The sequence below is a fragment of the Prenolepis imparis genome, unplaced genomic scaffold (assembly GCF_030444845.1).
Source record: "Prenolepis imparis isolate NDT839.2.m4 unplaced genomic scaffold, iyPreImpa1.0 SCAF_4, whole genome shotgun sequence".
Taxonomy (NCBI): Eukaryota; Metazoa; Arthropoda; class Insecta; order Hymenoptera; family Formicidae; genus Prenolepis; species Prenolepis imparis.
The window spans coordinates 2405744-2433741 of record NW_028141162.1 but is presented as its reverse complement, the minus strand read 5'-3'; the positions used below and the strand labels follow the sequence as shown (position 1 = coordinate 2433741).

The window sequence follows — 27998 nt, the reverse complement described above, 5'->3', positions numbered from 1 at the left end:
ATTTTATTATTTTTGACTCGAATTTAATATTTTATGCTCATGGCAGAGTAATTGCGTGACAAAAATGTTGAATTCTTTTCTTTTCTAAGAAAGATATGTAAAATCGATACTCGCATATATCAAAGTTTATTGTTGTCGCTTTGCGCGATGCTTATTGGCTGTCAAAATTCGCGTTGTTTGTTATATTCGTAGCATCGAGAGGCTGTTATCGCGAGAATTAGCAGTTTGTACAAAATAAAATATAAAAAAATAATAATATTAGTTTTAAATAATATGTTATAATAGGTAAGTTTAAACTCGATTAATATTTTTGAAAGTTATCAGCTGATTTTTATCAAAAAATATTAATCGAGAATAAGATATTATAACATATTATTTACAATTTTACAACATTTTACTATTTTAATATTTTAAAATATTATTTTTGATAGAAATCAGCTGATTAAAGGGTTAATTTGTTAATTAAATTTTAAAATAATAGTATGTAATAGAAATTATAAAATAATATGTTTTAAATAAAATGTTATAGTACATTAAACTCGATTAATATTTTTTGACAGAAATCAGCTGATAATTGTGCGCCGTATGGGGTCCACGGTTTAAAAATATTAATTTTCAATAATTTAAAGCGAGCCAAAAATTAATCTTTCATATATTTTATCAGTACATTGTCTGCACATTCTGATGGTACCATCAGAATACCAGCCTACAAACTTTTTGATATAATATACGTAATATAATTGTGCGCCGTCTGGGATGCGCGGCTTAATAATTTTAATTTTCAATATTTTAAAACGAGCCAAAAATGAAACGTATATATATTTTAATAATGTATTGTTTGCAAATTCTTTTGGTACCATCAGCATACCAGCGTACAAACTTTTTGGTATTTATACACGTAATATAATTGTGCACCGTATGGGAATCGCGGCTTAAATGTATTAATTTTCAATATTTTAAAACTTGCCAAAAATTATTCTTTCATATATTTCAACAGTACATTGTATGCACATTATGATGGTACCATCAGCATACCAGCCTACAAACTTTTTGATATAATACACGTAATATAATTGTGCGCCGTATGGGAATCGCGGCTTAAAAGTATTAATTTTCAATATTTTAAAACGCGCCAAAAATTATTCTTTCATATATTTCGACAGTACATTGTATGCACATTCTGATGGTACCATCAGCATACCAGCCTACAGACTTTTTGATTTAATATACGTAATATAATTGTGCGCCGTCTGGGATTCGCGGCTTAATAATTTTAATTTTCAATATTTTAAAACGAGCCAAAAATTAAACGTATATATATTTTAATAATGTATTGTTTGCAGATTCTTTTGGTACCATCAGCATATCAGCGTACAAACTTTTTGGTATAATTCACGTAATATAATTGTGCGCCGTATGGGAATCGCGGCATAAAAGTTTTAATTTTCAATATTTTTAAACGCGTCAAAAATTATTCTGTCATTTATTTTAACAGTACATTGTCTACACATTCTGATGGTACCATCAGCATACCAGCCTACAAATTTTTAATAAAAAATACGTAATATTATTGTGCGCCGTATGGGATCCGCGGTTTAAAAATTTTAATTTTCTATATTTTAAAACGAGCCAAAAATTAATCGTATATAAGTTTCAATAGTGTATTGTTTGCAGTTTATTTTGGTACCATCAGCATACCAGCGTACAACCTTTTTGGTCTAATAAACGTAAAATGAATCCGCGTTGTATGGGATCCGCGGCTTAAAAATTTTAATTATCAGTATTATAAAACGCGCCAAAAATTAATCTATTATATATTTCAACAATACATTATCTGCACATTATGATGGTACCATCAGCATACCAGCGTACAAACTTTTTGGTATAATACGCGTAATATAATTGTGCGCCGTATGGGAATCGCGGCTTAAAAGTATAAATTTTCAATATTTTAAAACGCCCCAAAAATTATTCTTTAATATATTTTAATAGTACATTGTCTACACATTATGATGGTACCATCAGCATACCAGCCTACAAACTTTTTGATAAAATACACGTAATATAATTGTGCGCCGTATGGGAATAGCGGCATAAAAGTTTTAATTTTCAATATTTTTAAACGCGTCAAAAATTATTCTGTCATTTATTTTAACAGTACATTGTCTACACATTCTGATGGTACCATCAGCATACCAGCCTACAAATTTTTGATAAAAAATACGTAATATTATTGTGCGCCGTATGGGAATCGCGGCTTAAAAGTTTCAATTTTCAATATTTTAAGACGCGCCAAAAATTATTCTTTCATATATTTTAACAGTACATTGTCTACACATTATGATGGTACCATCAGCATACCAGCCTACAAACTTTTTGATAAAATATACGTAATATAATTGTGCGCCGTATGGGAATCGCGGCTTAAAAGTTTTAAATTTCAATATTTTAAAACGCGCCAAAAATTATTCTTTCATATATTTTAACAGTACATTGTCTACACATTATGATGGTACCATCAGCATACCAGCCTACAAACTTTTTGATATATTTTAACAGTACATTGTCTACACATTATGATGGTACCATCAGCATACCAGCCTACAAACTTTTTGATATAATATACGTAATATAATTGTGCGCCGTATGGGAATCGCAACTTAAAAGTTTTAATTTTCAGTGTTTTAAAACGAGCCAAAAATTAATCTAGTATATATCACAACAGTACATTATCTGAACATTTTGATGATAGCATCAGCATACAAGCGTACAAACATTTTGATCTATTAAACGTAAAATGAATCCGCGCCGTATGGGGTCCGCGGTTTAAACATTTTATTTTTCAATATTTTAAAGCGAGCCAAAAATCTATCTATTATATATTTCAACAGTACATTATATGCACATTATAATGGTACCATAATGTGTAGAAAATGTACTGAAATTATTATATAATTAAATAAGAGTCAAATTCTTGATGAAAATACATTCAATGTCTTTCAAATAAGTAATTAGAATTATTAATCTTATCACACCTCTAATTTAATTTAATTATATAAATATTTAAATGGGACCAATATCGTAAAAATGAACTTACTACATAATGAAGCACGAGTCAAATGCTTAATGAAAATGCATTCAAAGTCTTTCAAATAAGTAATTAAGATGATTGAAATAATCTTAGATCTCAGTTATTTAAATTATATAAATATTTAAATAGAACCAATATCGTAAGAATAAATTTATTACATAATAAAGCAAGAGTCAAATGCTTAATGAAAATGCATTCAAAGTCTTTCAAATAAGTAATTAAGATGATTGAAATAATCTTAGATCTTAGTTATTTAAATTATATAAATATTTAAATAGAACCAATATCGTAAGAATAAATTTATTACATAATAAAGCAAGAGTCAAATTCTTAATGAAAATGCATTCAATGTCATTCAAATAAGTAATTAAGATGATTGAAATAATCTTAGATCTCAGTTAATTAAATTATATAAATATTCAGATGGGACCAATATCGTAAAAATGAAATTATTACATAATGAAGTAAGAGTCAAATTCTTAATGAAAATGCTTTCAATGTCTTTCAAATAAGTAATTAAGATGATTGAAATAATCTTAGAACTCAGTTATTTAAATTATATAAATATTTAAATAGAACCAATATCGTAAAAATGAAATTATTACATAATGAAGCAAGAGTCAAATTCTAAATGAAAATGTATTCAATGTCTTTCAAATATATAATTAAAATGATTAAATTTATCAAACATCTAATTTAATTAAATTATATAAATATTCAGATGGGACCAATATCGTAAAAATGAAATTATTAAATAATGAAGGAAGAGTCAAATTCTTAATGAAAATGCATTCCATGTGTTTCCAATAAGTAATTAAAATGATTGAAATAATCTTAGATCTCAGTTACTTAAATTGTATAAATATATAAATGGAACCAATATCGTAAAAATGAATTTATTACATAATGAAGCAAGAGTCAAATTCTTAATGAAAATGCATTCAATGTCTTTCAAATAACTAATTAAAATGATTGAAATAATCTTAAATCTCAGTTATTTAAATTGTATAAATATATAAATGGAACCAATATCGTAAAAATGCAATTATTACAAATGAAGCAATAGTCTAATTCTTAATGAAAATGCATTCAATGTATTTCAAATAAGTAATTAGAATGATTAAACTTATCACACATCTAATTTAATTAAATTATATAAATATTCAGATGGGACCAATATCGTAAAAATGAATTTATTACATAATGAAGCAAGAGTCAAATTCTTAATAAAAATGCATTCAATGTCTTTCAAATACGTAATTAAAATGATTGAAATAATCTTAAATCTCAGTTATTTAAATTGTATAAATATATAAATGGAACCAATAGTGTAAAAATGTAATTATTACATAATGAAGCAATAGTCTAATTCTTAATGAAAATGCATTCAATGTATTTCAAATAAGTAATTAGAATGATTAAACTTATCACACATCTAATTTAATTAAATTATATAAATATTCAGATGGGACCAATATCGTAAAAATGAAATTATTAAATAATGAAGCACGAGTCAAATTCTTAATAAAAATGCATTCAATGTCTTTCAAATACGTAATTAAAATGATTGAAATAATCTTAAATCTCAGTTATTTAAATTGTATAAATATATAAATGGAACCAATAGTGTAAAAATGTAATTATTACATAATGAAGCAATAGTCTAATTCTTAATGAAAATGCATTCAATGTATTTCAAATAAGTAATTAGAATGATTAAACTTATCACACATCTAATTTAATTAAATTATATAAATATTCAGATGGGACCAATATCGTAAAAATGAAATTATTAAATAATGAAGCACGAGTCAAATTCTTAATGAAAATACATTCAATGTCTTTCAAATAAGTAATTAAGATGATTGAAATAATCTTAGATCTCAGTAATTTAAATTATATAAATATTTAAATAGAACCAATATCGTAAAAATGAAATTATTACATAATGAAGCAAGAGTCAAATCCTAAATGAAAATGCATTCAATGTCTTTCAAATATATAATTAAAATGATAAAATTTATCAAACATCTAATTTAATTAAATTATATAAATATTCAAATGGGACCAATATCGTAAAAATGAATTTATTACATAATGAAGCACGAGTCAAATTCGTAATGAAAATGCATTCAATGTCTTTCAAATACGTAATTAAAATGATTGAAATAATCTTAAATCTCAGTTATTTAAATTGTATAAATATATAAATGGAACCAATACCGTAAAAATGCAATTATTACATAATAAAGCATTAGTCTAATTCCTAATGAAAATGCATTGAATGACTTTCAAATAAATAATTTAAATGATTAGACTTATCACACATCTAATTTAATTTAATTATATAAATATTTAAAAGTGACCAATATCGTAAAAATGAAATTATTACATAAGGAAGCAATAGTTTTATTCCCAATGAAAATGCATTCAATGTCTTTAAATAAGTAATTAAGATGATTGAAATAATCTTAGATCTCAGTTATTTAAATTATATAAATATTTAAATAGAACCAATATCGTAAAAATGAAATTATTACATAATGAAGTAAGAGTCAAATTCTTAATGATAATGCATTCAATGTCTTTCAAATAAGTAATTAAGATGATTGAAATAATCTTAGATCTCAGTAATTTAAATTATATAAATATTTAAATAGAACCAATATCGTAAAAATGAAATTATTACATAATGAAGCAAGAGTCAAATCCTAAATGAAAATGCATTCAATGTCTTTCAAATATATAATTAAAATGATTAAATTTATCAAACATCTAATTTAATTAAATTATATAAATATTCAGATGGGACCAATATCGTAAAAATGAAATTATTAAATAATGAAGGAAGAGTCAAATTCTTAATGAAAATGCATTCCATGTGTTTCCAATAAGTAATTAAAATGATTGAAATAATCTTAGATCTCAGTTACTTAAATTGTATAAATATATAAATGGAACCAATATCGTAAAAATGAATTTATTACATAATGAAGCAAGAGTCAAATTCTTAATGAAAATGCATTCAATGTCTTTCAAATAAGTAATTAAGATGATTGAAATAATCTTAAATCTCAGTTATTTAAATTGTATAAATATATAAATGGAACCAATATCGTTAAAATGAAATTATTACATAATGAAGTAAGAGTCAAATTCTTAATAAAAATGCATTCAATGTCTTTCAAATAAGTAATTAAGATGATTGAAATAATCTTAGATCTCAGTAATTTAAATTATATAAATATTTAAATAGAACCAATATCGTAAAAATGAAATTATTACATAATGAAGCAAGAGTCAAATCCTAAATGAAAATGCATTCAATGTCTTTCAAATATATAATTAAAATGATTAAATTTATCAAACATCTAATTTAATTAAATTATATAAATATTCAGATGGGACCAATATCGTAAAAATGAAATTATTAAATAATGAAGGAAGAGTCAAATTCTTAATGAAAATGCATTCCATGTGTTTCCAATAAGTAATTAAAATGATTGAAATAATCTTAGATCTCAGTTACTTAAATTGTATAAATATATAAATGGAACCAATATCGTAAAAATGAATTTATTACATAATGAAGCAAGAGTCAAATTCTTAATGAAAATGCATTCAATGTCTTTCAAATAAGTAATTAAAATGATTGAAATAATCTTAAATCTCAGTTATTTAAATTGTATAAATATATAAATGGAACCAATATCGTTAAAATGAAATTATTACATAATGAAGTAAGAGTCAAATTCTTAATAAAAATGCATTCAATGTCTTTCAAATAAGTAATTAAGATGATTGAAATAATCTTAGATCTCAGTAATTTAAATTATATAAATATTTAAATAGAACCAATATCGTAAAAATGAAATTATTACATAATGAAGCAAGAGTCAAATTCTAAATGAAAATGCATTCAATGTCTTTCAAATATATAATTAAAATGATTAAATTTATCAAACATCTAATTTAATTAAATTATATAAATATTCAGATGGGACCAATATCGTAAAAATGAAATTATTAAATAATGAAGGAAAAGTCAAATCCTAAATGAAAATGCATTCAATGTCTTTCAAATATATAATTAAAATGATTAAATTTATCAAACATCTAATTTAATTAAATTATATAAATATTCAGATGGGACCAATATCGTAAAAATGAAATTATTACATAAAGAAGCAAGAGTCAAATTCTTAATGAAAATGCATTCAATGTCTTTCAAATAAGTAATTAAGATGATTGAAATAATCTTAGATCTCAGTTATTTAAATTATATAAATATTTAAATAGAACCAATATCGTAAAAATAAATTTATTACATAATGAAGCACGAGTCAAATTCGTAATGAAAATGCATTCAATGTCTTTCAAATACGTAATTAAAATGATTGAAATAATCTTAAATCTCAGTTATTTAAATTGTATAAATATATAAATGGAACCAATACCGTAAAAATGCAATTATTACATAATAAAGCATTAGTCTAATTCCTAATGAAAATGCATTGAATGACTTTCAAATAAATAATTTAAATGATTAGACTTATCACACATCTAATTTAATTTAATTATATAAATATTTAAAAGTGACCAATATCGTAAAAATGAAATTATTACATAAGGAAGCAATAGTTTTATTCCCAATGAAAATGCATTCAATGTCTTTAAATAAGTAATTAAGATGATTGAAATAATCTTAGATCTCAGTTATTTAAATTATATAAATATTTAAATAGAACCAATATCGTAAAAATGAAATTATTACATAATGAAGTAAGAGTCAAATTCTTAATGAAAATGCATTCAATGTCTTTCAAATAAGTAATTAAGATGATTGAAATAATCTTAGATCTCAGTAATTTAAATTATATAAATATTTAAATAGAACCAATATCGTAAAAATGAAATTATTACATAATGAAGCAAGAGTCAAATTCTAAATGAAAATGCATTCAATGTCTTTCAAATATATAATTAAAATGATTAAATTTATCAAACATCTAATTTAATTAAATTATATAAATATTCAGATGGGACCAATATCGTAAAAATGAAATTATTAAATAATGAAGGAAGAGTCAAATCCTAAATGAAAATGCATTCAATGTCTTTCAAATATATAATTAAAATGATTAAATTTATCAAACATCTAATTTAATTAAATTATATAAATATTCAGATGGGACCAATATCGTAAAAATGAAATTATTACATAAAGAAGCAAGAGTCAAATTCTTAATGAAAATGCATTCAATGTCTTTCAAATAAGTAATTAAGATGATTGAAATAATCTTAGATCTCAGTTATTTAAATTATATAAATATTTAAATAGAACCAATATCGTAAAAATAAATTTATTACATAATGAAGCACGAGTCAAATTCGTAATGAAAATGCATTCAATGTCTTTCAAATACGTAATTAAAATGATTGAAATAATCTTAAATCTCAGTTATTTAAATTGTATAAATATATAAATGGAACCAATACCGTAAAAATGCAATTATTACATAATAAAGCATTAGTCTAATTCCTAATGAAAATGCATTGAATGACTTTCAAATAAATAATTTAAATGATTATACTTATCACACATCTAATTTAATTTAATTATATAAATATTTAAAAGTGACCAATATCGTAAAAATGAAATTATTACATAAGGAAGCAATAGTTTTATTCCCAATGAAAATGCATTCAATGTCTTTAAATAAGTAATTAAGATGATTGAAATAATCTTAGATCTCAGTTATTTAAATTATATAAATATTTAAATAGAACCAATATCGTAAAAATGAAATTATTACATAATGAAGTAAGAGTCAAATTCTTAATGAAAATGCATTCAATGTCTTTCAAATAAGTAATTAAGATGATTGAAATAATCTTAGATCTCAGTAATTTAAATTATATAAATATTTAAATAGAACCAATATCGTAAAAATGAAATTATTACATAATGAAGCAAGAGTCAAATTCTAAATGAAAATGCATTCAATGTCTTTCAAATATATAATTAAAATGATTAAATTTATCAAACATCTAATTTAATTAAATTATATAAATATTCAGATGGGACCAATATCGTAAAAATGAAATTATTAAATAATGAAGGAAGAGTCAAATCCTAAATGAAAATGCATTCAATGTCTTTCAAATATATAATTAAAATGATTAAATTTATCAAACATCTAATTTAATTAAATTATATAAATATTCAGATGGGACCAATATCGTAAAAATGAAATTATTACATAAAGAAGCAAGAGTCAAATTCTTAATGAAAATGCATTCAATGTCTTTCAAATAAGTAATTAAGATGATTGAAATAATCTTAGATCTCAGTTATTTAAATTATATAAATATTTAAATAGAACCAATATCGTAAAAATAAATTTATTACATAATGAAGCACGAGTCAAATTCGTAATGAAAATGCATTCAATGTCTTTCAAATACGTAATTAAAATGATTGAAATAATCTTAAATCTCAGTTATTTAAATTGTATAAATATATAAATGGAACCAATACCGTAAAAATGCAATTATTACATAATAAAGCATTAGTCTAATTCCTAATGAAAATGCATTGAATGACTTTCAAATAAATAATTTAAATGATTAGACTTATCACACATCTAATTTAATTTAATTATATAAATATTTAAAAGTGACCAATATCGTAAAAATGAAATTATTACATAAGGAAGCAATAGTTTTATTCCCAATGAAAATGCATTCAATGTCTTTAAATAAGTAATTAAGATGATTGAAATAATCTTAGATCTCAGTTATTTAAATTATATAAATATTTAAATAGAACCAATATCGTAAAAATGAAATTATTACATAATGAAGTAAGAGTCAAATTCTTAATGAAAATGCATTCAATGTCTTTCAAATAAGTAATTAAGATGATTGAAATAATCTTAGATCTCAGTAATTTAAATTATATAAATATTTAAATAGAACCAATATCGTAAAAATGAAATTATTACATAATGAAGCAAGAGTCAAATTCTAAATGAAAATGCATTCAATGTCTTTCAAATATATAATTAAAATGATTAAATTTATCAAACATCTAATTTAATTAAATTATATAAATATTCAGATGGGACCAATATCGTAAAAATGAAATTATTACATAAAGAAGCAAGAGTCAAATTCTTAATGAAAATGCATTCAATGTCTTTCAAATAAGTAATTAAGATGATTGAAATAATCTTAGATCTCAGTTATTTAAATTATATAAATATTTAAATAGAACCAATATCGTAAAAATAAATTTATTACATAATGAAGCACGAGTCAAATTCGTAATGAAAATGCATTCAATGTCTTTCAAATACGTAATTAAAATGATTGAAATAATCTTAAATCTCAGTTATTTAAATTGTATAAATATATAAATGGAACCAATACCGTAAAAATGCAATTATTACATAATAAAGCATTAGTCTAATTCCTAATGAAAATGCATTGAATGACTTTCAAATAAATAATTTAAATGATTAGACTTATCACACATCTAATTTAATTTAATTATATAAATATTTAAAAGTGACCAATATCGTAAAAATGAAATTATTACATAAGGAAGCAATAGTTTTATTCCCAATGAAAATGCATTCAATGTCTTTATATAAGTAATTAAGATGATTGAAATAATCTTAGATCTCAGTTATTTAAATTATATAAATATTTAAATAGAACCAATATCGTAAAAATGAAATTATTACATAATGAAGTAAGAGTCAAATTCTTAATGAAAATGCATTCAATGTCTTTCAAATAAGTAATTAAGATGATTGAAATAATCTTAGATCTCAGTTATTTAAATTATATAAATATTTAAATAGAACCAATATCGTAAAAATGAAATTATTACATAATGAAGCAAGAGTCAAATTCTAAATGAAAATGCATTCAATGTCTTTCAAATATATAATTAAAATGATTAAATTTATCAAACATCTAATTTAATTAAATTATATAAATATTCAAATGGGACCAATATCGTAAAAATGAAATTATTAAATAATGAAGGAAGAGTCAAATTCTTAATGAAAATGCATTCCATGTATTTCCAATAAGTAATTAAAATGATTGAAATAATCTTAGATCTCAGTTATTTAAATTGTATAAATATATAAATGGAACCAATATCGTAAAAATGAATTTATTACATAATGAAGCAAGAGTCAAATTCTTAATGAAAATGCATTCAATGTCTTTCAAATAAGTAATTAAAATGATTGAAATAATCTTAAATCTCAGTTATTTAAACTGTATAAATATATAAATGGAACCAATATCGTAAAAATGCAATTATTACATAATGAAGCAATAGCCTAATTCTTAATGAAAATGCATTCAATGTATTTCAAATAAGTAATTAGAATGATTAGACTTATCACACATCTAATTTAATTTAATTATATAAATATTTAAAAGTGACCAATATCGTAAAAATGAAATTATTACATAAGGAAGCAATAGTTTTATTCCCAATGAAAATGCATTCAATGTCTTTCAAATAAGTAATTAAGATGATTGAAATAATCTTAGATCTCAGTTATTTAAATTATATAAATATTTAAATAGAACCAATATCGTAAAAATGAAATTATTACATAATGAAGCAAGAGTCAAATTCTTAATGAAAATACATTCAAAGTCTTTCAAATAAGTAATTATAATGATTGAAATAATCTTAGATCTCAGTTATTTAAATTATATAAATATTTAAATAGAACCAATATCGTAAAAATAAATTTATTACATAATAAAGCACGAGTCAAATTCTAAATGAAAATGCATTCAATGTCTTTCAAATATATAATTAAAATGATTAAATTTATCAAACATCTAATTTAATTAAATTATATAAATATTCAGATGGGACCAATATCGTAAAAATGAAATTATTACATAATGAAGGAAGAGTGAAATTCTTAATGAAAATGCATTCCATGTGTTTCCAATAAGTAATTAAAATGATTGAAATAATCTTAGATCTGAGTTATTTAAATTGTATAAATATATAAATGGAACCAATATCGTAAAAATGAATTTATTACATAATGAAGCAAGAGTCAAATTCTTAATGAAAATGGATTCAATGTCTTTCAAATATATAATTAAAATGATTAAATTTATCAAACATCTAATTAAATTAAATTATATAAATATTCAGATGGAACCAATATCGTAAAAATGAAATTATTACATAATGAAGCAAGAGTCAAATTCTTAATGAAAATGCATTCAACGTCTTTCAAATAAGTAATTAAAATGATTGAAAGAATCTTAAATCTCAGTTATTTAAATTGTATAAATATATAAATGGAACCAATATCGTAAAAATGCAATTATTACATAATGAAGCAATAGTCAAATTCTTAATAAAAATGCATTCAGTGTCTTTCAAATAAGTAATTAAGATGATTGAAATAATCTTAGATCTCAGTTATTTAAATTATATAAATATTTAAATAGAACCAATATCGTAAGTATAAATTTATTACATAATAAAGCAAGAGTCAAATTCTTAATGAAAATGCATTCAATGTCTTTCAAATATATAATTAAAATAATTAAATTTATCAAACATCTAATTTAATTAAATTATATAAATATTTGAATGGGACCAATATCGTAAAAATGAAATTATTACATAATAAAGGAAAAGTCAAATTCTTAATGAAAATGCATTCAATGTCTTTCAAATTAGTAATTAAAATAATTGAAATGATCTTATATCTCAGTTATTTAAATTATATAATTATATAAATGGAACCAATATCGTAAAAATAAATTTATCACATAATAAAGCACGAGTCAAATTCAAAATGAAAATGCATTCAATGTTTTTCAAATAAGTAATTAAAATGATCTTAACATCTGCTCTTAAAAATGCGATTATATATATATTTGAATAATTTTAATTCATAATTTTTAGTTTTATATATAGTTATACAAATATAATATAATAATTATATATATTGTTATCATTAAGTATACATTAATCTATTTTACTTTGTGTTACATCGAAAAAAATTTATTATAATTTCTTTGAATATTATTGTTGAATTTAATGTGAAAAAATTATCGTTATAAAAAAAATGTACAAAATTTTTTTTTTAAATATTTATATCAGATAAAATTAATTTCATAAAAATGTGATAATATGATGTAAATAATATGTTATAATATTTTAAACTCGAATATTTTATGACAGAAATCAGCTGATAACTGTCAAAAAGAATTATGACATTATTTAAAACATATATTATTATTTTAATTTTTATAACATATTATTAGTTTAAAATTTATATAAATCGTTAATTTGCTAATTAAAATTTAAAATAATAATAGGTTATAAAAATTAAAATAGTAATATATGTTGTAAATAATATGTTATAATGCCTTAGCTGCGATTAATATTTTTTGACAGAAATCAGCTGATAGTTTTCAAAAATAACAATCGAATTTTAAATATTATATTATATTATTTAATACATATTATTATTTTAATTTTTATAACATATTATTATTTTAAAATTTAATTAACAAATTTTCGCTTAATTAATATTTTTTGACAGAAATCAGCTGATTAAAGTGTTAATTTGCTTATTAATTTTTTAAATAATATGTTTTAAATAATATGTTATAATATTTTTGACAGTTATCAGCTGATTTCTATCAAAAAATATTAATCAAGAAGAAGGTATTATAACATATTATTTACAACATAATACTATTTTAATTATATTACTATTAAATATATTACTATTTTTACCATATTATTATTTTAAAATTTAATTATCAAATTAATGCTTTAACCAGCTGATTTCTGTGAAAAAATATTAATCAAGTTTATACAAACTTTATTTTATTTTTTTTTAAATATTCTTTTTAACAAAAAATCGAAGAATGGCGCGCGCGTAGCGTGCGATTGTGTTGTTCTAGTAACTAGTATATAAAATCGAAGAATGCGCGTAGCGCGCACTTGTTTTTTTCCGATGTTTAAAAAAAGACGTGTCATAACTTGAAGTTATGATAATTAAATCGCGACATTAAACAATCAAAAAAATTAATCATTGCACCTAATAATTAAAACTTGTTAAAAAAGATGAAGAAAGAAAGAGCGCATTTAAATATATGAGAAAACATGAATAAAATAATTCTCACTTCGATAATAGAAAATATTTAAAAAAGACTATATAAATTATCTTTTTTTTTTTAAATTGAAATATTCATCCTAATTAATTGTGTGTTTATTCATTTTGAGGTAACGGATAGTAACTATCTACAATCTACAGTCTACAATCTACATCTCTACAATCAAATATTTATGAAACCGTTACCTCGTAATAAAATAATAGTTTATCACTTACCAATCGATGTTCAACAGCAGAGGAGATAACTGCATCGAAGCTACGTTGATCTGTAACATACAAATAGAATATAAATTATAACAGCGTTTTAAATAATTATTATCTTAATAAGTATTTTAATATCTAATTAGTATTTTACACATTAAATTTTATATTCGACGCGTACAATAATCAGTAGATAGGTATATATAATTGAATAATTTTATAAATTTTGTAAAGATTATTTTTTTTAATATAAAAAACTTATAATATTTAAGAAAATAACAGGTAGACAATTATTTCGACCAAAAACTGGCATCAGTATCTTTATTAATTAAATTAAAACACTACGTTTCGACTATAAATTTTAGTCCTTTTCAAGTGTTGTTAATATAAATCGAATAAAAATCAAGAGAACGAGTACAATACATGTCATTATGACATTCTGTCAATTACTGTTGAGAGACAGTAATTGACAGAATGTCATAATGACATGTATTGTACTCGTTCTCTTGATTTTTATTCGATTTATATTAACAACACTTGAAAAGGACTAAAATTTATAGTCGAAACGTAGTGTTTTAATTTAATTAATAAAGATACTGATGCCAGTTTTTGGTCGAAATAATTGTCTACCTGTTATTTTCTTAAATTCTCACTGGCGAATAACAATTACTTAGAATTTATTATAATATTTATACATATAGAGTTATTTCTCTCTAATTTTCCTTTATTTAAATTATTCAATATATAAATAGAATTATATAATATCTATGCGCAAAAAAATACGTGATTTATAACAAGTCAAATATTATACATATACATCATATTATATAAATATTATATAAATAATAAACACTCACCACAAAGTTGCTCCGCCGGTGCCTGATGCCTCCTAGTCCTGCTCCTCCTCTCAGGTCAGATTGATCAGGATTGTCCAATAATTCAAGTCAAAGTCTGCTGATTGATGATAACGCGCGTTACTTTGAACGACACTCCCGCACTTAAACGCGCGATACTTTGAACGACACTCCCGCACTTGAACGCGCGACACTACCGTCCGATTGTGTCTTATTGTTAGACCGTCGTGTTGCCGATCATATCGCTCAATTTTATGGCGATGTCAAGCACACCGTATGTGCTTCATTAGTAATAACTGTCATTTCTTAATAATTACTATTCTATAATATCGATAACACCCCCCTTTAATGAAAATTATAATAAATTAATATTATATATAAAAGGAATTTTGTACGTTCTTTGTTATGAATCCGCGAAAATTCGATAATCAATTTTAATATATTCGCGGTTTGCAGTTTATTTCCGAATTACACGATAGCGCAATCGATGAATCACAAAAGTAAAAAAAAATAAAATAAAATAACATAATTCGTACTAAAAATTTTAAGATATTATCATGAATTTTTCTGCAAATTTTATATCACTATTACTTTTTCTTTTAGTCCAAAATTATTATATATTCTCAAAATATCCGCAAAATATCTGATATGTTATATATTTTAAAATATAACTTTATTTTAACTAATGTAAACTCAAATGATCAATCAACATAAATGAATGGATTACAAAATATATAATATAAAATCTGTACATTATAATAATAAGTAATTATAATTATTTAATCATTTAAAATTTATAATCACACATACAATTAATATAATTGTTAGTATGTTCTTTTAAAATAAATTAGATTGAATATATTATGTATTACTATATAAAATGTTTCTTTTCCTTTTCTTAAACTGTAATTCTTAAACTGTATTCATAATCTTTATTATACTTTTAATCTTTAATAACCCATTCATTTTAAGGTAACGGAACTATCTACAAAATCTACAGTCTATACACAAGCTACAATCTAGATCTACACATTTCCACACAATCTAATCTCTACAAAACCGTTACCTTTTGTAATAAAATAATTTTTCACTCACCGGTCGATGCACAATAGCGGAGTTAACTGCATTGAAGCTACGTTGATCTGTAACATATAAATAAAATTCAAATTATAGAACTGCTCAAAATAATTAATACTTAAAAAAATTATTATTTTGTATGCATTAAATTTTATATTCGATGCATACAAATAATAAACAGCAATATAATTAAAAAATTTTATAAATTTTTATTTAATAATAATTGAATTAATAATAAATACTTACACAATAGTTGCTCCGCTGGTGCCCGACGTCTCTCCCAGACCTCCTCCTCCTTTCAGATTGTCAAGATCATCAGTCGTCAGTTACGTTGATCTGTAACATACAATTAAAATTAAAATTGTAGTAGCGCCAAAAATAATTAATATTTTAGAAAATTATTATTGTACGCATTGGATTTTATTTTCCATGCCTACAATAGAGAGCAAGTAGAAATATAATTGAATAATTTTATAAATTTTTATTTAATTTATAATTTTTATTTAATTTACAATTATTAAATTTTTATTTAATTTATAATTATTTTTTATTTGATTTATAATAATTTTATTATTTTATTTTATTTTATTTTATAAATTTTTATTTAGTAATTGAACTAAATAAAGTCAATAAATACTCACTCCATGATTGTTCGACTGGTGCCCAATGTCTCCCAGACCTCCTCCTCTCAGATTATCAAGACAGTCAGTTATGTTGATCTGTAACATATAAATAAAATTCAAATTGTAGCAGCACACAAAATATATAAATATTCAGATGGGACCAATATCGTAAATATGATTTTATTACATAATGAAGCAAGAGTCAAATTCTGAATGAAAATGCATTCAATGTTATTCAAATAAGTAATTAAAATGATTAACCTTATCACACATCTAATTTAATTAAATTATATAAATATTCAGATGGGACCAATATCGTAAAAATGAAATTATTACATAATGAAGCAAGAGTCAAATTCTTAATAAAAATGCATTCAATGTCTTTCAAATAAGTAATTAAGATGATTGAAATAATCTTAGATCTCAGTTATTTAAATTCCATAGAATCGTTTTCATTAGAGACTTTTTAGAAGTCATTAAAATATTCATGAGATTGTTAATACGAATGCTTATTGAAAATATATATAATGTATAATTTAAATTTCTTTCTGAGCTAATTTAAAAAATAGATTTTTTTAACCAATGTTATATTATTGCGTTTTTTGAAAAAAAAAAAAAAAAAAAGAATAACTTTAAGATATTTATGAAATTTTTAATGCGAGTGCTTATCGAAAATATTATAAATTTAAATATATGTATAATGTAAATTTATTTCTGAGCTAATCTCAAAAATCAATTTATATCCTAAACAATATTATGTTATTATTATATTAGCGGTTTTTATGTGCTGGCTAATATATATTTCAAATAAATGATATAAATTCGATGATAGGTATAATTAGTTAAATAAAATCAATTTACTCACCGGTCGTTGAAACGCGGTTATATTTTCGTTGATTGTTGCGTCGCTTCGGAAAGTCGTTCCTATAAATAATATTATATTATTATTATATGAGCGATTTTCATATGCTAGCTATATATTTCAGGTAAATGACAATGATATAATCAGGTAAATAAAGTCAATTTGCTCACCAGTCGTTGAAACGCTGCCATATTCTCGTTGATTGTTGCGTCGTTTCGGAAATCGTTCGCCGAGATGCATTTCCATCGACCAGGCATTACAGATTTCGATTTCCCCCATTAAATAATACGATAGAACGATCACCCGTTACTTTGTACGGCATTCTCGACACCGATTGCACGCACTACGCACCGGATTGCATAAATAACAACGGATAAATAACGACGATATATAACCATCCGCCACTTTCGATATTCGCGATATGTAGTGAAGTAGTACGCTGTGACGTAGTACATCGTGACGTAATGCAACACTTTATGCGGCGCGAACTTCGCGCGGTTCGCGCGCGACACAATCATCTGAAAACGATAAATTATGTATTAAGTAAATATCTCACACCCAAAATATAGTTTTCCCAAAGCACAAAAGCTTGAACGCGATGCGATTCGTACAAATAAATGACGCCAAATGATACATACCTCTTAATAAACAGAATGTTCAATGAGATCGATCGATTCGGAGAAAAAGCGGCAAATCGGCGTAGCCCGGCGGTTGCAGACTGTCGTAGGTTGATTAACCGCGATCGCACGAGTTAATTAATACTTCCTGCTAATTGCCCGTGGCACGTTTCAATACTCCCGACATTCGTTTGTACGCGGAATTCATTCTTAACGGGAAAAACGCGTGAAAAATGCGGAGCCGATTGAGCGCGATACCGCGACTAGCGCGATTACGCGAGGGACGAAGGACGTGACGTAATAACTACGTAAGTCAACACTCAGCGCGCCGCGCGCCAAATTCAAAAACCATTATAGGCTGTAACTTTTGTACTTGAACCATCGTCGAAATTATTACTGTGTATTTAAATTTATATTATATACGATTCAATATTTCGATTTCGTAATCACTGCGATTGTAATTTCAAGTGTGTCATTTATACGTGTGTGTACGGAATCTGACATACATACATATTAATTTCAAATTTCGAAAGACTGATTAAAGATTAATCGCGATTGCATGTATTAAGTAATATTCCAATAATCGTCCATCAATATTTCTTGCAATTATGAATATCGCTTATTCAAATTTAACATCGCGTAATAAAATAACATAATGTATCATGCTCGTTAGCAATTAAACAGATTGTACTTATACTTAATATCGTATTTATCATTCAATTAATTAAATTTGATTAATATTTTGTTGCAATATTTATAAAAATTAAATGTTAAAAAAATTTTCCATTTATTTTTATAACATAAACTTTATGGAAGAGCATTGTACATGATTGCCACTGCACGAGAACTGTTATAGAGATAGCAGAATTGTTGAAATTTAGCCAGTATCATAATTTTTTATGCGAAAATACGAGTTTTTTGTAAAGATAATTATATATTGATATTTAAGATAAACTTAAAATCAGGTATAATTGTGTGAGAAGTATATTATTTATATTTATTAATATATATAAAGTCCCATACATATTTATATTTATTACAGTGCATGTGTTGAAAGTATATAATTCCTTAAATAAAGTTAACTTATTTTGTAATAATAACTTACAATAATATTGTATGAAATTTTCTATATTTTTTTGCGCGGTAATTATTTAGTATAAATACTACAAACAAACAAATAAATAGATTACTAAAAAAAATAAGATTTGAAAGTAATTTAGTAATTGAAAATACTTGAGCGTAAAAAAGAGATACTGATAGCAAATCACGCTTAACTCTAACTTATTAATTAAAGCTTTTAGAACAAAGCTTCAAGAAGTTTTATATCATTTTAATTAATATCAAATATCAAATATTCAAACACACACAAACGCACATACATACATGCACATTTAAAAAATTACATTTGAATAAATCATATAAACTTGTAAATAATTTAGATAATGCAAAGTAATAATTATTATCTTCATAATAGCAAAGTGATGATTCGGTTGTCGAGACATAAAGTAGATATCTTGCATACGATATAAAGTCATAGATAAATCGACAGATTCTCGCATATAAAATTATCTTACAAGCAACCATTCTGCATTGAAGCTAAGTATTCGTTATATCGTTTTTGCTGTGCTTGTTGTAGCTTTTGCAACTTCTTGAGCAAACCTTTGCTGAGTTCTTTACCTTTAACATCGTGCGTTGGCAATCCCTATATATAAAAATATATATAAATTATATAAAATATCGGAATATACGCGAGCATCAAGATAATATAAATCTAAGCACTATTACGATAAATAAGATTCTCTTACCTTATCATCAAACTGAGAATATTTATCTTTCTCCAATCTAAACATATCAGTCGGTAATATTTTTTTCTGTGCTTCCTTCATTGCTGCAGCAGCAGCAGCCTCTGCTTTTTTCTTTTCTTTCTCTAAGTTCTTTTCAAGTTCCAACTTCTTCTTGATTTCTTTCTCCTTCAACAACTCTTCTCTGTTAACTAATTTTACTTTACAAATCTCTTCATTGCTGTCTTCCAACCGCACTCCAACGTTTGGTAAGATATCGTCGCGCAGTATATCGCACTCTTGCAGAATATCGTTTGCTTTCAAAGTTTTCGCGCAATCACGAACGTTCTGCCGAAAATTAGCCAAAATTTCTAGATATGGCATAACGGTCTCTTCAACCTAATCGCAGAAGATTTATATATATATATATATAAATTCATACATAAAATTTTTTGAGAATAAAAGAAATATATCTATCACACATATTTATCTTACATTTGTACCAACTGTCTCATCATCAACTGGAAATCCGATCGAATCATACGAAGAAGAAATAGCCCCAAAAATGATAAACAATTTTGTAATATATATGCCAATATCCCGAAGGAGAAGCGTATTTGGATTTTTATTTTGACTCATGTACACGTTGCAATTTGCCACAAGTTCTCGTATTACATCGAGAGCAGTTCTTGTATCGACATTGTCTGCAATAAATACATCTCTTTAGCAATATGTCTAGAACTATCAATCAATTAAGTATATAATATAATCATTGAAAACATTTACCGCATAATGCTTTATGTACAGAATGCTTAGCAAGATGAAACTTTTTATTGAATTCTATTTCGGAATTAGACCATTTAGTAAAACTATCAATAGTAGTTGTCGTCCCCAAACTTCTAATTTTACATTTTACATTCAAAAAGAATTCCTGCAAGCATTGATTTTATTGTATACATATATAAATATTATAGAAACTTGAAATATGCATTATGTTTATACGATAAAAACATAATAAAAATACTCACATTAAGGAATTTTTCATATTGCACGGCCATATTCATAGTATTATCGCTGTAATCTAAAGTATCCTTCCACGAATGCAGAAGAAATGCAAGTCTGAGTTGTCTCGCTGAATGCTTCTTTAAAGCGTCTTGTATAGTTACGAAATTCTTTAATGATTTTGACATTTTGCAGCCAGCTATAGTCAAGTGACCAGAGTGCAGAAAATATCTGACCCAGTGTGAATTATCAAAATACGCTTCCGCTTGTGCGAGTTCGTTATCGTGATGAGGAAATTTAAGATCTACACCGCCTGTATGAATATCTAAGCTCTCTCCACAAATCGCAGAAGCCATGACCGAGCATTCGATATGCCATCCAGGTCGTCCTTTACCCCAAGGACTGTCCCACCACAGTTCACCTGCTTTTGAGCTTTTCCAAAGTGCAAAGTCTGTCACTGATCTCTTTTCAGAGAGTTTATCTTCCGTGACGCTCAAATCACCTTAAATAAATTTTAAAAATTAAATCTAGAAAAAATCAAGATATAAAAAATAGTTATTTAAATTTACCTTCTCCTTCTTGTAAACTTGAGGTATCGCCATATGCTTCTGGTACAAGTTTAGCATAAGAATGCTTTTCCTGTTTATCAAACTTGCCTACGTCAAAGTACACTGATCCATTACTTTCATAAGCAAGTCCATTATCTATTATTTTTTGTACAAATGCTATTATCTCAGGGATATATTCACTAACTCTTGTCAGTACATTCGGTCTTAATACCTAAACAATTTGTGCAAAATAATATTGATAGTTATAAAAATTAACTTGTCTTGAAAAAAATATATATATTATTTGTTTTAATATTGTATTGAAATCTCTTACATTTAAAGCATCCATATCTTTATGAAATTCTGACTCCCAATGTTTAGATAAGTTATTAAATATTGAATGCTCTGTAACAGTACTGCCTTTTACTTTATCTAACCAGTCAGCTAAAGGATCTTTAGCTTCTTTCAACAGTTCCTATATATACATAAATACTGCATTAATATTTTACTCATTTATATTAATAAAAATAAGATTCTTTGCATTAAACAATACTTTTTGCAATTCTGCAATTTCTTTCTCGTTCTTTTCTACAACTGCTTTTTCCAGATTTTCGATAGCTTTTGTTATTTTACATAGCATCTTCTCCATCATGCACTTTTTATCAGGATCAGTTGCTGTTTTTACAGTATTTTCAAAAGTAGATATTACTTCTCTCGTATCATCCAATATACTATTAAGACTATAATTTTCCTCTACATATTTCTCATACAAGTAATTTTGCCTTGCCCTTTTTATAATTTTATCATCTATATCAGTAATATTCATCACATATAAAACATCATAGCCAAAATAGTCTGACAATACACGACGTAAAATGTCAAAAGATATATATGATCTGCAACAAAGGAAACATTTGCATATAGATCTTCCTCACATATCCAAAAAAAATATACATAATATACTTAAATTAATACATTTATAATAGTAAAAAAATAAGTCAAGATGATATTGTACAAAATTTATTATGATATTGTACTAGAGCACAACAGATGAAGAAATTATATTTATGAAAATATTTTTAATACCTTGCATGGCCCATATGTGACGCATCGTAAACAGTAGGTCCGCAACTATACCACAGAATACGATTCCCAAACTGTGGGACGAATACTTCCTTTTCTCTGGTCAAACTGTTGTATAACCGTAGCACAGTAGCATCTTTTCTGTCTGGCAGATGCCAAGCTGGTTGTGATCTCTTTGCCATTTCTAATTTGTGGAACAAATAAAATATATCACTTGTTTAATCAAAAATACAATTTTTCTCTTACAATTTCTCATGACACATATAAAGAACCCCGCACTAATCATATAGAAAATCTATCCCGGTAAAATCAATTGGTTTTTTCATATGTTGTAGCTTATGACTTACTGAACAAAAGATGTAATGGGCACAAAGCTCAATAATGGACAGTTATCGAGTTATAACCAGTCAAACATGAAAAATTCAGGCTGCCGAATAGTATAGAGCGCTCTACACATAATTCTACGCTCATAACCAGAGATGGTAAATCGCGTATATTAATTCTCAGTAAGTTTTAGTCGAAAAAAGGTTCATCAATAATTCAAAAATATTTTGAAAACGTCTCGAATTTAGCTACACGAATATAATAAAAAATAGGCATTTTTGTGGAAGATTTTTGTTCACGGAGCTTTTCAAGGTCATTCAAAAATGTCACCAGCTAACAGATTTTGTAAAACCCTACTATTTTTGTTTCAAATATTTTTCCAAAAAATCAATACTTTCCGAGATTTGACTATTCGGCAGCCCGAATTTTTCACGTTTGACTGGTTATAACTCGATAACTGTCCATTATTGAGCTTTGTGCCCATTACATCTTTGGTTCAGTAAGTCATAAGCTACAACATATGAAAAAATTGATTTTACCGGGATAGATTTTCCATATGATTAGTGCGGGGTTTAGACTAACTTAATTAATATTATTCTGAAAAATTTGAGAGCCCAAGTCATATTTCTTCCAAGTACTTAAACGAAAAATCAACACTTTTTTTTAAAGAACGTGAAATATTAATCCATTACTAATTAATTTACAATTAATTTACAATTAATTTACCTTCAAGTATAATTTGTCTAAAATAAATTTAGAAAAACTTACGCAAATTTAATACACGTGTTTGACACCTCGATTCAGATCTGCGTGGATGACGTTATCAAGTACAAGATGATCACATGCCGTTACCCCTTTGGTTATACATGTTAGCTAGATAGGAAACTCCATGAATTTTTCAAGATTTCACATCGAATGAATTTACTAGCGCTCGATTAGTCCAACGAAAAATCCCTAACAGATATCCAATCAGCAACGAACTGGTTCTAGTCCAAAACTTTTTTCTCATGTTGGCAACCGCGAAATAATCGATAGGCATATCAACATATCGATTGCACTTCACGCGATTCACGTTTCGCGGTTTCGTTCCATACCGGCTGTTACCGGCTGATCGGGCTGATAATGACAGTCGAACTGTCAACGTGCCAAGCGGTTTCTGAAACCTGAAGCGACGATGATATAGCCTGCGATAGCGAGGCCCGCTGATCCGATGACACGCGATAACAAGTATGCAGGTGTCGTTATCGTTTATTGCCGCAGCCGCCGACAGTGAGATTGTCGCGTTCGTGGATTCCGTTCGATCGAATCGATATTCGAATGAGCGGACGTCGTCGAGAGTAAGGAGGCCAGCGTTCACCGAAGGCATGTTACTTGAAATTTTTACAGACACGAGCCCGCTCATCACCCGTTCCCGATGTTGCCCGCAGGATGTTTAACTCGTACGTGCCGCTTAGAATTAACCTATGATCGCCCGCAACTTATTGGCGAAGCACGCTTCCGAGAGCGTTCGGTTGCCTCGAGTCTTTATCGCCTGCGATAACGAGCTTTTTAAACCGGACATGACAACCGTGATATGACTTGATTATCATCGTCTCATTTCCACGAAGCGAACGAACCGGGAAGCATGTACGTATTATGTATTTTTTATTTTTTTTTATTTAAATCTTGACAGTATACAATATATATAAATAATGATCTTTCCTTGCAGATGGAACACAAGAGAATTGTTGTATGTCTCGAATATTCCTGTAATCTCTCTGTATTATGCAAGAGAGTAGGGTTATAGAGTTGTTATAGACTGAATAAGGGGAAAAAAATGATAGTACTGCCTACCTATCACTAAACTTGTAATCAACAGGTAAATATTAAGTTTGAATTAGTTAGAAATAAAATTGGAAATTTTATATTAAACATAAACATTTGTACTATTGCATTTCTAGATATTGCTCTACATTACAATGGATATTGGCGTTGTCAAAATTGCGGAAGATAAAGATTTTGAGAAATTAAAGCAATTGTACGACGATAATAATGACTGGAAATTAGATTATAACAAACCCGATTTATCTGTTTGGACAAAATCCGTCCGAGGAATTAGTTTTAGAATGGTGAAAGTGAGTTGTTCTTTGATAAGTAAATTGTACATTTTACGATCAAGAGAGGAGTGATTCAATTTACAAATTACATCGCTATTCTATTTACAGATCAGAACGCGTTTTCCCGATGTTTTGCCGGAAACATTATATGACGTTTTACATGATCCTGAATATAGAAAAGTATGGGACACTCATATGATTGAAGCAAAAGATATAGGATGTTTTAATCCAAATAATGACATTGGTTATTATTCCAGTGAGTATTGTGCGTCCATGTATTTTTGAGATTTGAGCTTTATACCAGGAATCTTATTCTATTCATACTACACAAATTTTAGTGACATGCCCATCTCCATTAAAAAATAGAGACTTTATCTTGCAACGATCTTGGCTAGATACTGGTATAGAACAATTGATAATAAATCATTCTGTTTATCACAAAGATTATCCACCTAGAAAACACTTTGTACGAGCAACATCTTACCTCACGGGTAAGGTCTTGAAAGCTTGTACATATTTCGTATATGGTATACATACATACATATATGTCTGAACATAATAACACAATATATTATATTTAAGGCTATATTGTAAGGCCTTCACGCAATGGAGATGGCTCTGAGCTCGGTTATGTATCGCACACAGATCCACATGGTAAATTGCCTGTGTGGTTGGTCAATAAAGTTACGCAAATATTTGCTCCGAAAGTAAGATATCTTATGAAGAAATATATCAGGATTAAGTTACATTATAATACATATTTTCTCATAAAACTATTCCTTGTAGATGGTAAAACGATTACATAAGGCCTCTGTGGGTTACCCAAGCTGGAAAGTACTTAATAATCCAAATTACAAGCCGTGGCATTATCCTGAACAAATAATGGCACCTAGAATACGTATTGAAGAAGTAAGAGTAGCCTGTTGTATTTTATATTCTACAAGTTATAATCAGATGACACTATGTGTAGAGTTGCCAACTAGATGTTTAAAAGTTCCAAATCAAGCTATTTTTTAAATTAAAAATACAATTTTAATTTAAAATTTTTGAAATTTTAATTGAAAAAGTACATTTTAATTTTAAATTATAATTTATCTTTTTTCTATGATTATTTTGTTTTGTGATATAAAAGAACAGATTATATTTTATTATACATTTCGTTATTATATATATTTTTATTACATTTTTCATTGTTATATAGTGGATTATTATATTTTCTTGTTTTTTAAAAATTTAAACTCTTGCAGTAGTAATATTACACATATATCTTCAAAAGTCACTTTTTCCCCCATTTTATCGTATACATATAATTATAATAATTATATGTGATTATCATATAATATATTATTTAATATTTGTATCTTTATGATAATACTTTTATGAATAATGAAACAATGTATGAAAAAGTAAACTTTGTTCTTTCCTCAAATACAATTGGCAACTCTAAAATCATTTTTAAAGTTTTATTTTATATACAATTTTAATTTATGCAATTGTCTGTTATTAATTCGTTTCAGTGTGTGAAATCTGTAGAAGAAAAGAATTCAAAGTATAATTATGTAGATGAGTCTGACTTAAGGGAAAGTTTGATCAAGGAAACTACCGCGGTGGACAGCGATTAATGTAATAAAGAGACGTAATGAAGAATTTTTAGGTAAGTAAGTAGTAAAGAAAACGGAATAACGGAAAGCTCTAGAGCTACAGTATTATAACTAAAATGTAACACAGAGACAATTTGTACAATTATCAAAAGTTCGATTTGCGTATTTCTTATATAATAAATTCTAATTATAATGTTATACATTTTAATGCATATAACGTTAAAAAATTCAAAAATCACGTTCATTATTATACGCGAGATCGCCTTGCGCGTATATACGAACGTGACTATATATGTGAACACATCGACAAAAGAAGTATTGACGGCCTGCTTTGCATTAGGTACTAATTTCAAGTCAGGTTTATATTCATGTTGATAAAGCGCGCAAATTTAATAAGGGTATCCCGCACAATATAGAAGGTACACTAGAAGCTCTTTTTATAATCCGTATCTCGCAAAACGTGACTCAAGCAAAACTATCTCGAAACATCCGTCTGATCTATCTTCTATATTGTGCATTGCACGTATAATAATTATTTATTATACTAATTCTTCTTAATATATATATACAGATACGAAGTAATTGCAACTTTTTGTAGCGAAGAACGTAATGAGTAGTTAGAGGTTTTTAAATGCTTTGACGAGAGTTAGATTCATTTTTATTACAATTATATAAAACGTTTATCGAAAAGAGAACGCATTCGCGTTATATAAAAGGAGACTTTTCTTCTACATAGGTATCTAAATATCAAATTCTATGTAAAACGAATAAGCAACTTAGTGTCGATAAACAGTTCAGATATGCTCTCTTCATTGATTTTCTCTTTATCATTCTAAATAGATTTTATTCGCAGTCTCCTCGATTTTTTTTTTATAGATATATTAAATGTGTACAAAACAGATGTGAATGCAAAATATATAAAAAACGAAAATGATATCACAGTCTCTCGAATTTGCGTTTCGTTAATTTAATTATATTACATTTTTATGTAATATACAAAGTGCTCTGAAAGACTGTCAAATTTCAACGGCTTATTTTTACAA

The 27998-nt window shown here is 25.8% G+C and overlaps 2 protein-coding genes and 1 long non-coding RNA gene across 12 annotated transcripts; 1 reads left to right on the top strand and 2 right to left on the bottom strand.

The window, feature by feature from the left end:
• Positions 1 to 14218: 14218 nt before the first annotated feature.
• LOC145934702 (uncharacterized) lies at positions 14219 to 18410 on the bottom strand. Of its 3 annotated transcripts, none has more exons than XR_014425093.1 (7): positions 18074 to 18410; positions 17907 to 17965; positions 17060 to 17137; positions 16665 to 16754; positions 16437 to 16483; positions 15345 to 15684; positions 14219 to 14552 (listed from the first exon to the last, which is right to left on the bottom strand). It is a non-coding gene; the product is annotated as an uncharacterized LOC145934702 (long non-coding RNA). The 3 variants fall into 3 exon arrangements; XR_014425092.1 differs by having other exon boundaries at positions 15345 to 15662; XR_014425091.1 differs by lacking the exons at positions 14219 to 14552; positions 15345 to 15684 and having other exon boundaries at positions 16200 to 16483.
• A 1140-nt stretch (positions 18411 to 19550) lies between these two features.
• Cysrs (cysteine--tRNA ligase, cytoplasmic) lies at positions 19551 to 24172 on the bottom strand. Of its 5 annotated transcripts, none has more exons than XM_083036861.1 (10): positions 24027 to 24172; positions 22938 to 23118; positions 22405 to 22747; positions 22186 to 22326; positions 21873 to 22083; positions 21330 to 21805; positions 21088 to 21232; positions 20797 to 21005; positions 20326 to 20700; positions 19551 to 20222 (listed from the first exon to the last, which is right to left on the bottom strand). In XM_083036861.1, exons 2-10 carry the CDS (start codon positions 23114 to 23116, stop codon positions 20091 to 20093), a joined length of 2211 nt encoding a protein of 736 aa, XP_082892987.1. In that variant the 5' UTR covers positions 23117 to 23118; positions 24027 to 24172; the 3' UTR covers positions 19551 to 20090. The 5 variants fall into 5 exon arrangements, with proteins under 5 accessions (XP_082892987.1, XP_082892991.1, XP_082892990.1 ...); XM_083036865.1 differs by lacking the exon at positions 24027 to 24172 and adding an exon at positions 23841 to 23858; XM_083036864.1 differs by lacking the exon at positions 24027 to 24172 and adding an exon at positions 23798 to 23815.
• Positions 24173 to 24322: 150 nt separating this feature from the next.
• LOC145935476 (START domain-containing protein 10) lies at positions 24323 to 27906 on the top strand. 4 transcript variants are annotated; one of them, XM_083036873.1, is made up of 9 exons: positions 24323 to 24485; positions 24645 to 24884; positions 24967 to 25116; positions 25199 to 25372; positions 25463 to 25610; positions 25693 to 25845; positions 25937 to 26061; positions 26141 to 26263; positions 26872 to 27906. In XM_083036873.1, exons 4-9 carry the CDS (start codon positions 25217 to 25219, stop codon positions 26974 to 26976), a joined length of 810 nt encoding a protein of 269 aa, XP_082892999.1. In that variant the 5' UTR covers positions 24323 to 24485; positions 24645 to 24884; positions 24967 to 25116; positions 25199 to 25216; the 3' UTR covers positions 26977 to 27906. The 4 variants fall into 4 exon arrangements, with proteins under 4 accessions (XP_082892999.1, XP_082892998.1, XP_082892997.1 ...); XM_083036872.1 differs by having other exon boundaries at positions 24323 to 24493; XM_083036871.1 differs by having other exon boundaries at positions 24323 to 24595; positions 24686 to 24884.
• Positions 27907 to 27998: the final 92 nt, after the last annotated feature.

What these genes read in the sequence shown, in the direction of transcription:
- Cysrs (XM_083036861.1), bottom strand. Translation starts at nt 23,116, where the DNA reads ATGGCAAAGAGATCACAACCAGCTTGGCATCTGCCAGACAGAAAAGAT. An exon ending in TCACATATGGGCCATGCAAG is followed by an intron (nt 22,748 to 22,937) that starts GTATTAAAAATA and finishes CCTTTGTTGCAG; the next exon opens with ATCATATATATCTTTTGACA. An exon ending in ATTCTCAGTTTGATGATAAG is followed by an intron (nt 20,223 to 20,325) that starts GTAAGAGAATCT and finishes TTTTATATATAG; the next exon opens with GGATTGCCAACGCACGATGT.
- LOC145935476 (XM_083036873.1), top strand. Translation starts at nt 25,217, where the DNA reads ATGGATATTGGCGTTGTCAAAATTGCGGAAGATAAAGATTTTGAGAAA. An exon ending in AGCAACATCTTACCTCACGG is followed by an intron (nt 25,846 to 25,936) that starts GTAAGGTCTTGA and finishes ATTATATTTAAG; the next exon opens with GCTATATTGTAAGGCCTTCA. An exon ending in CGCAAATATTTGCTCCGAAA is followed by an intron (nt 26,062 to 26,140) that starts GTAAGATATCTT and finishes TATTCCTTGTAG; the next exon opens with ATGGTAAAACGATTACATAA.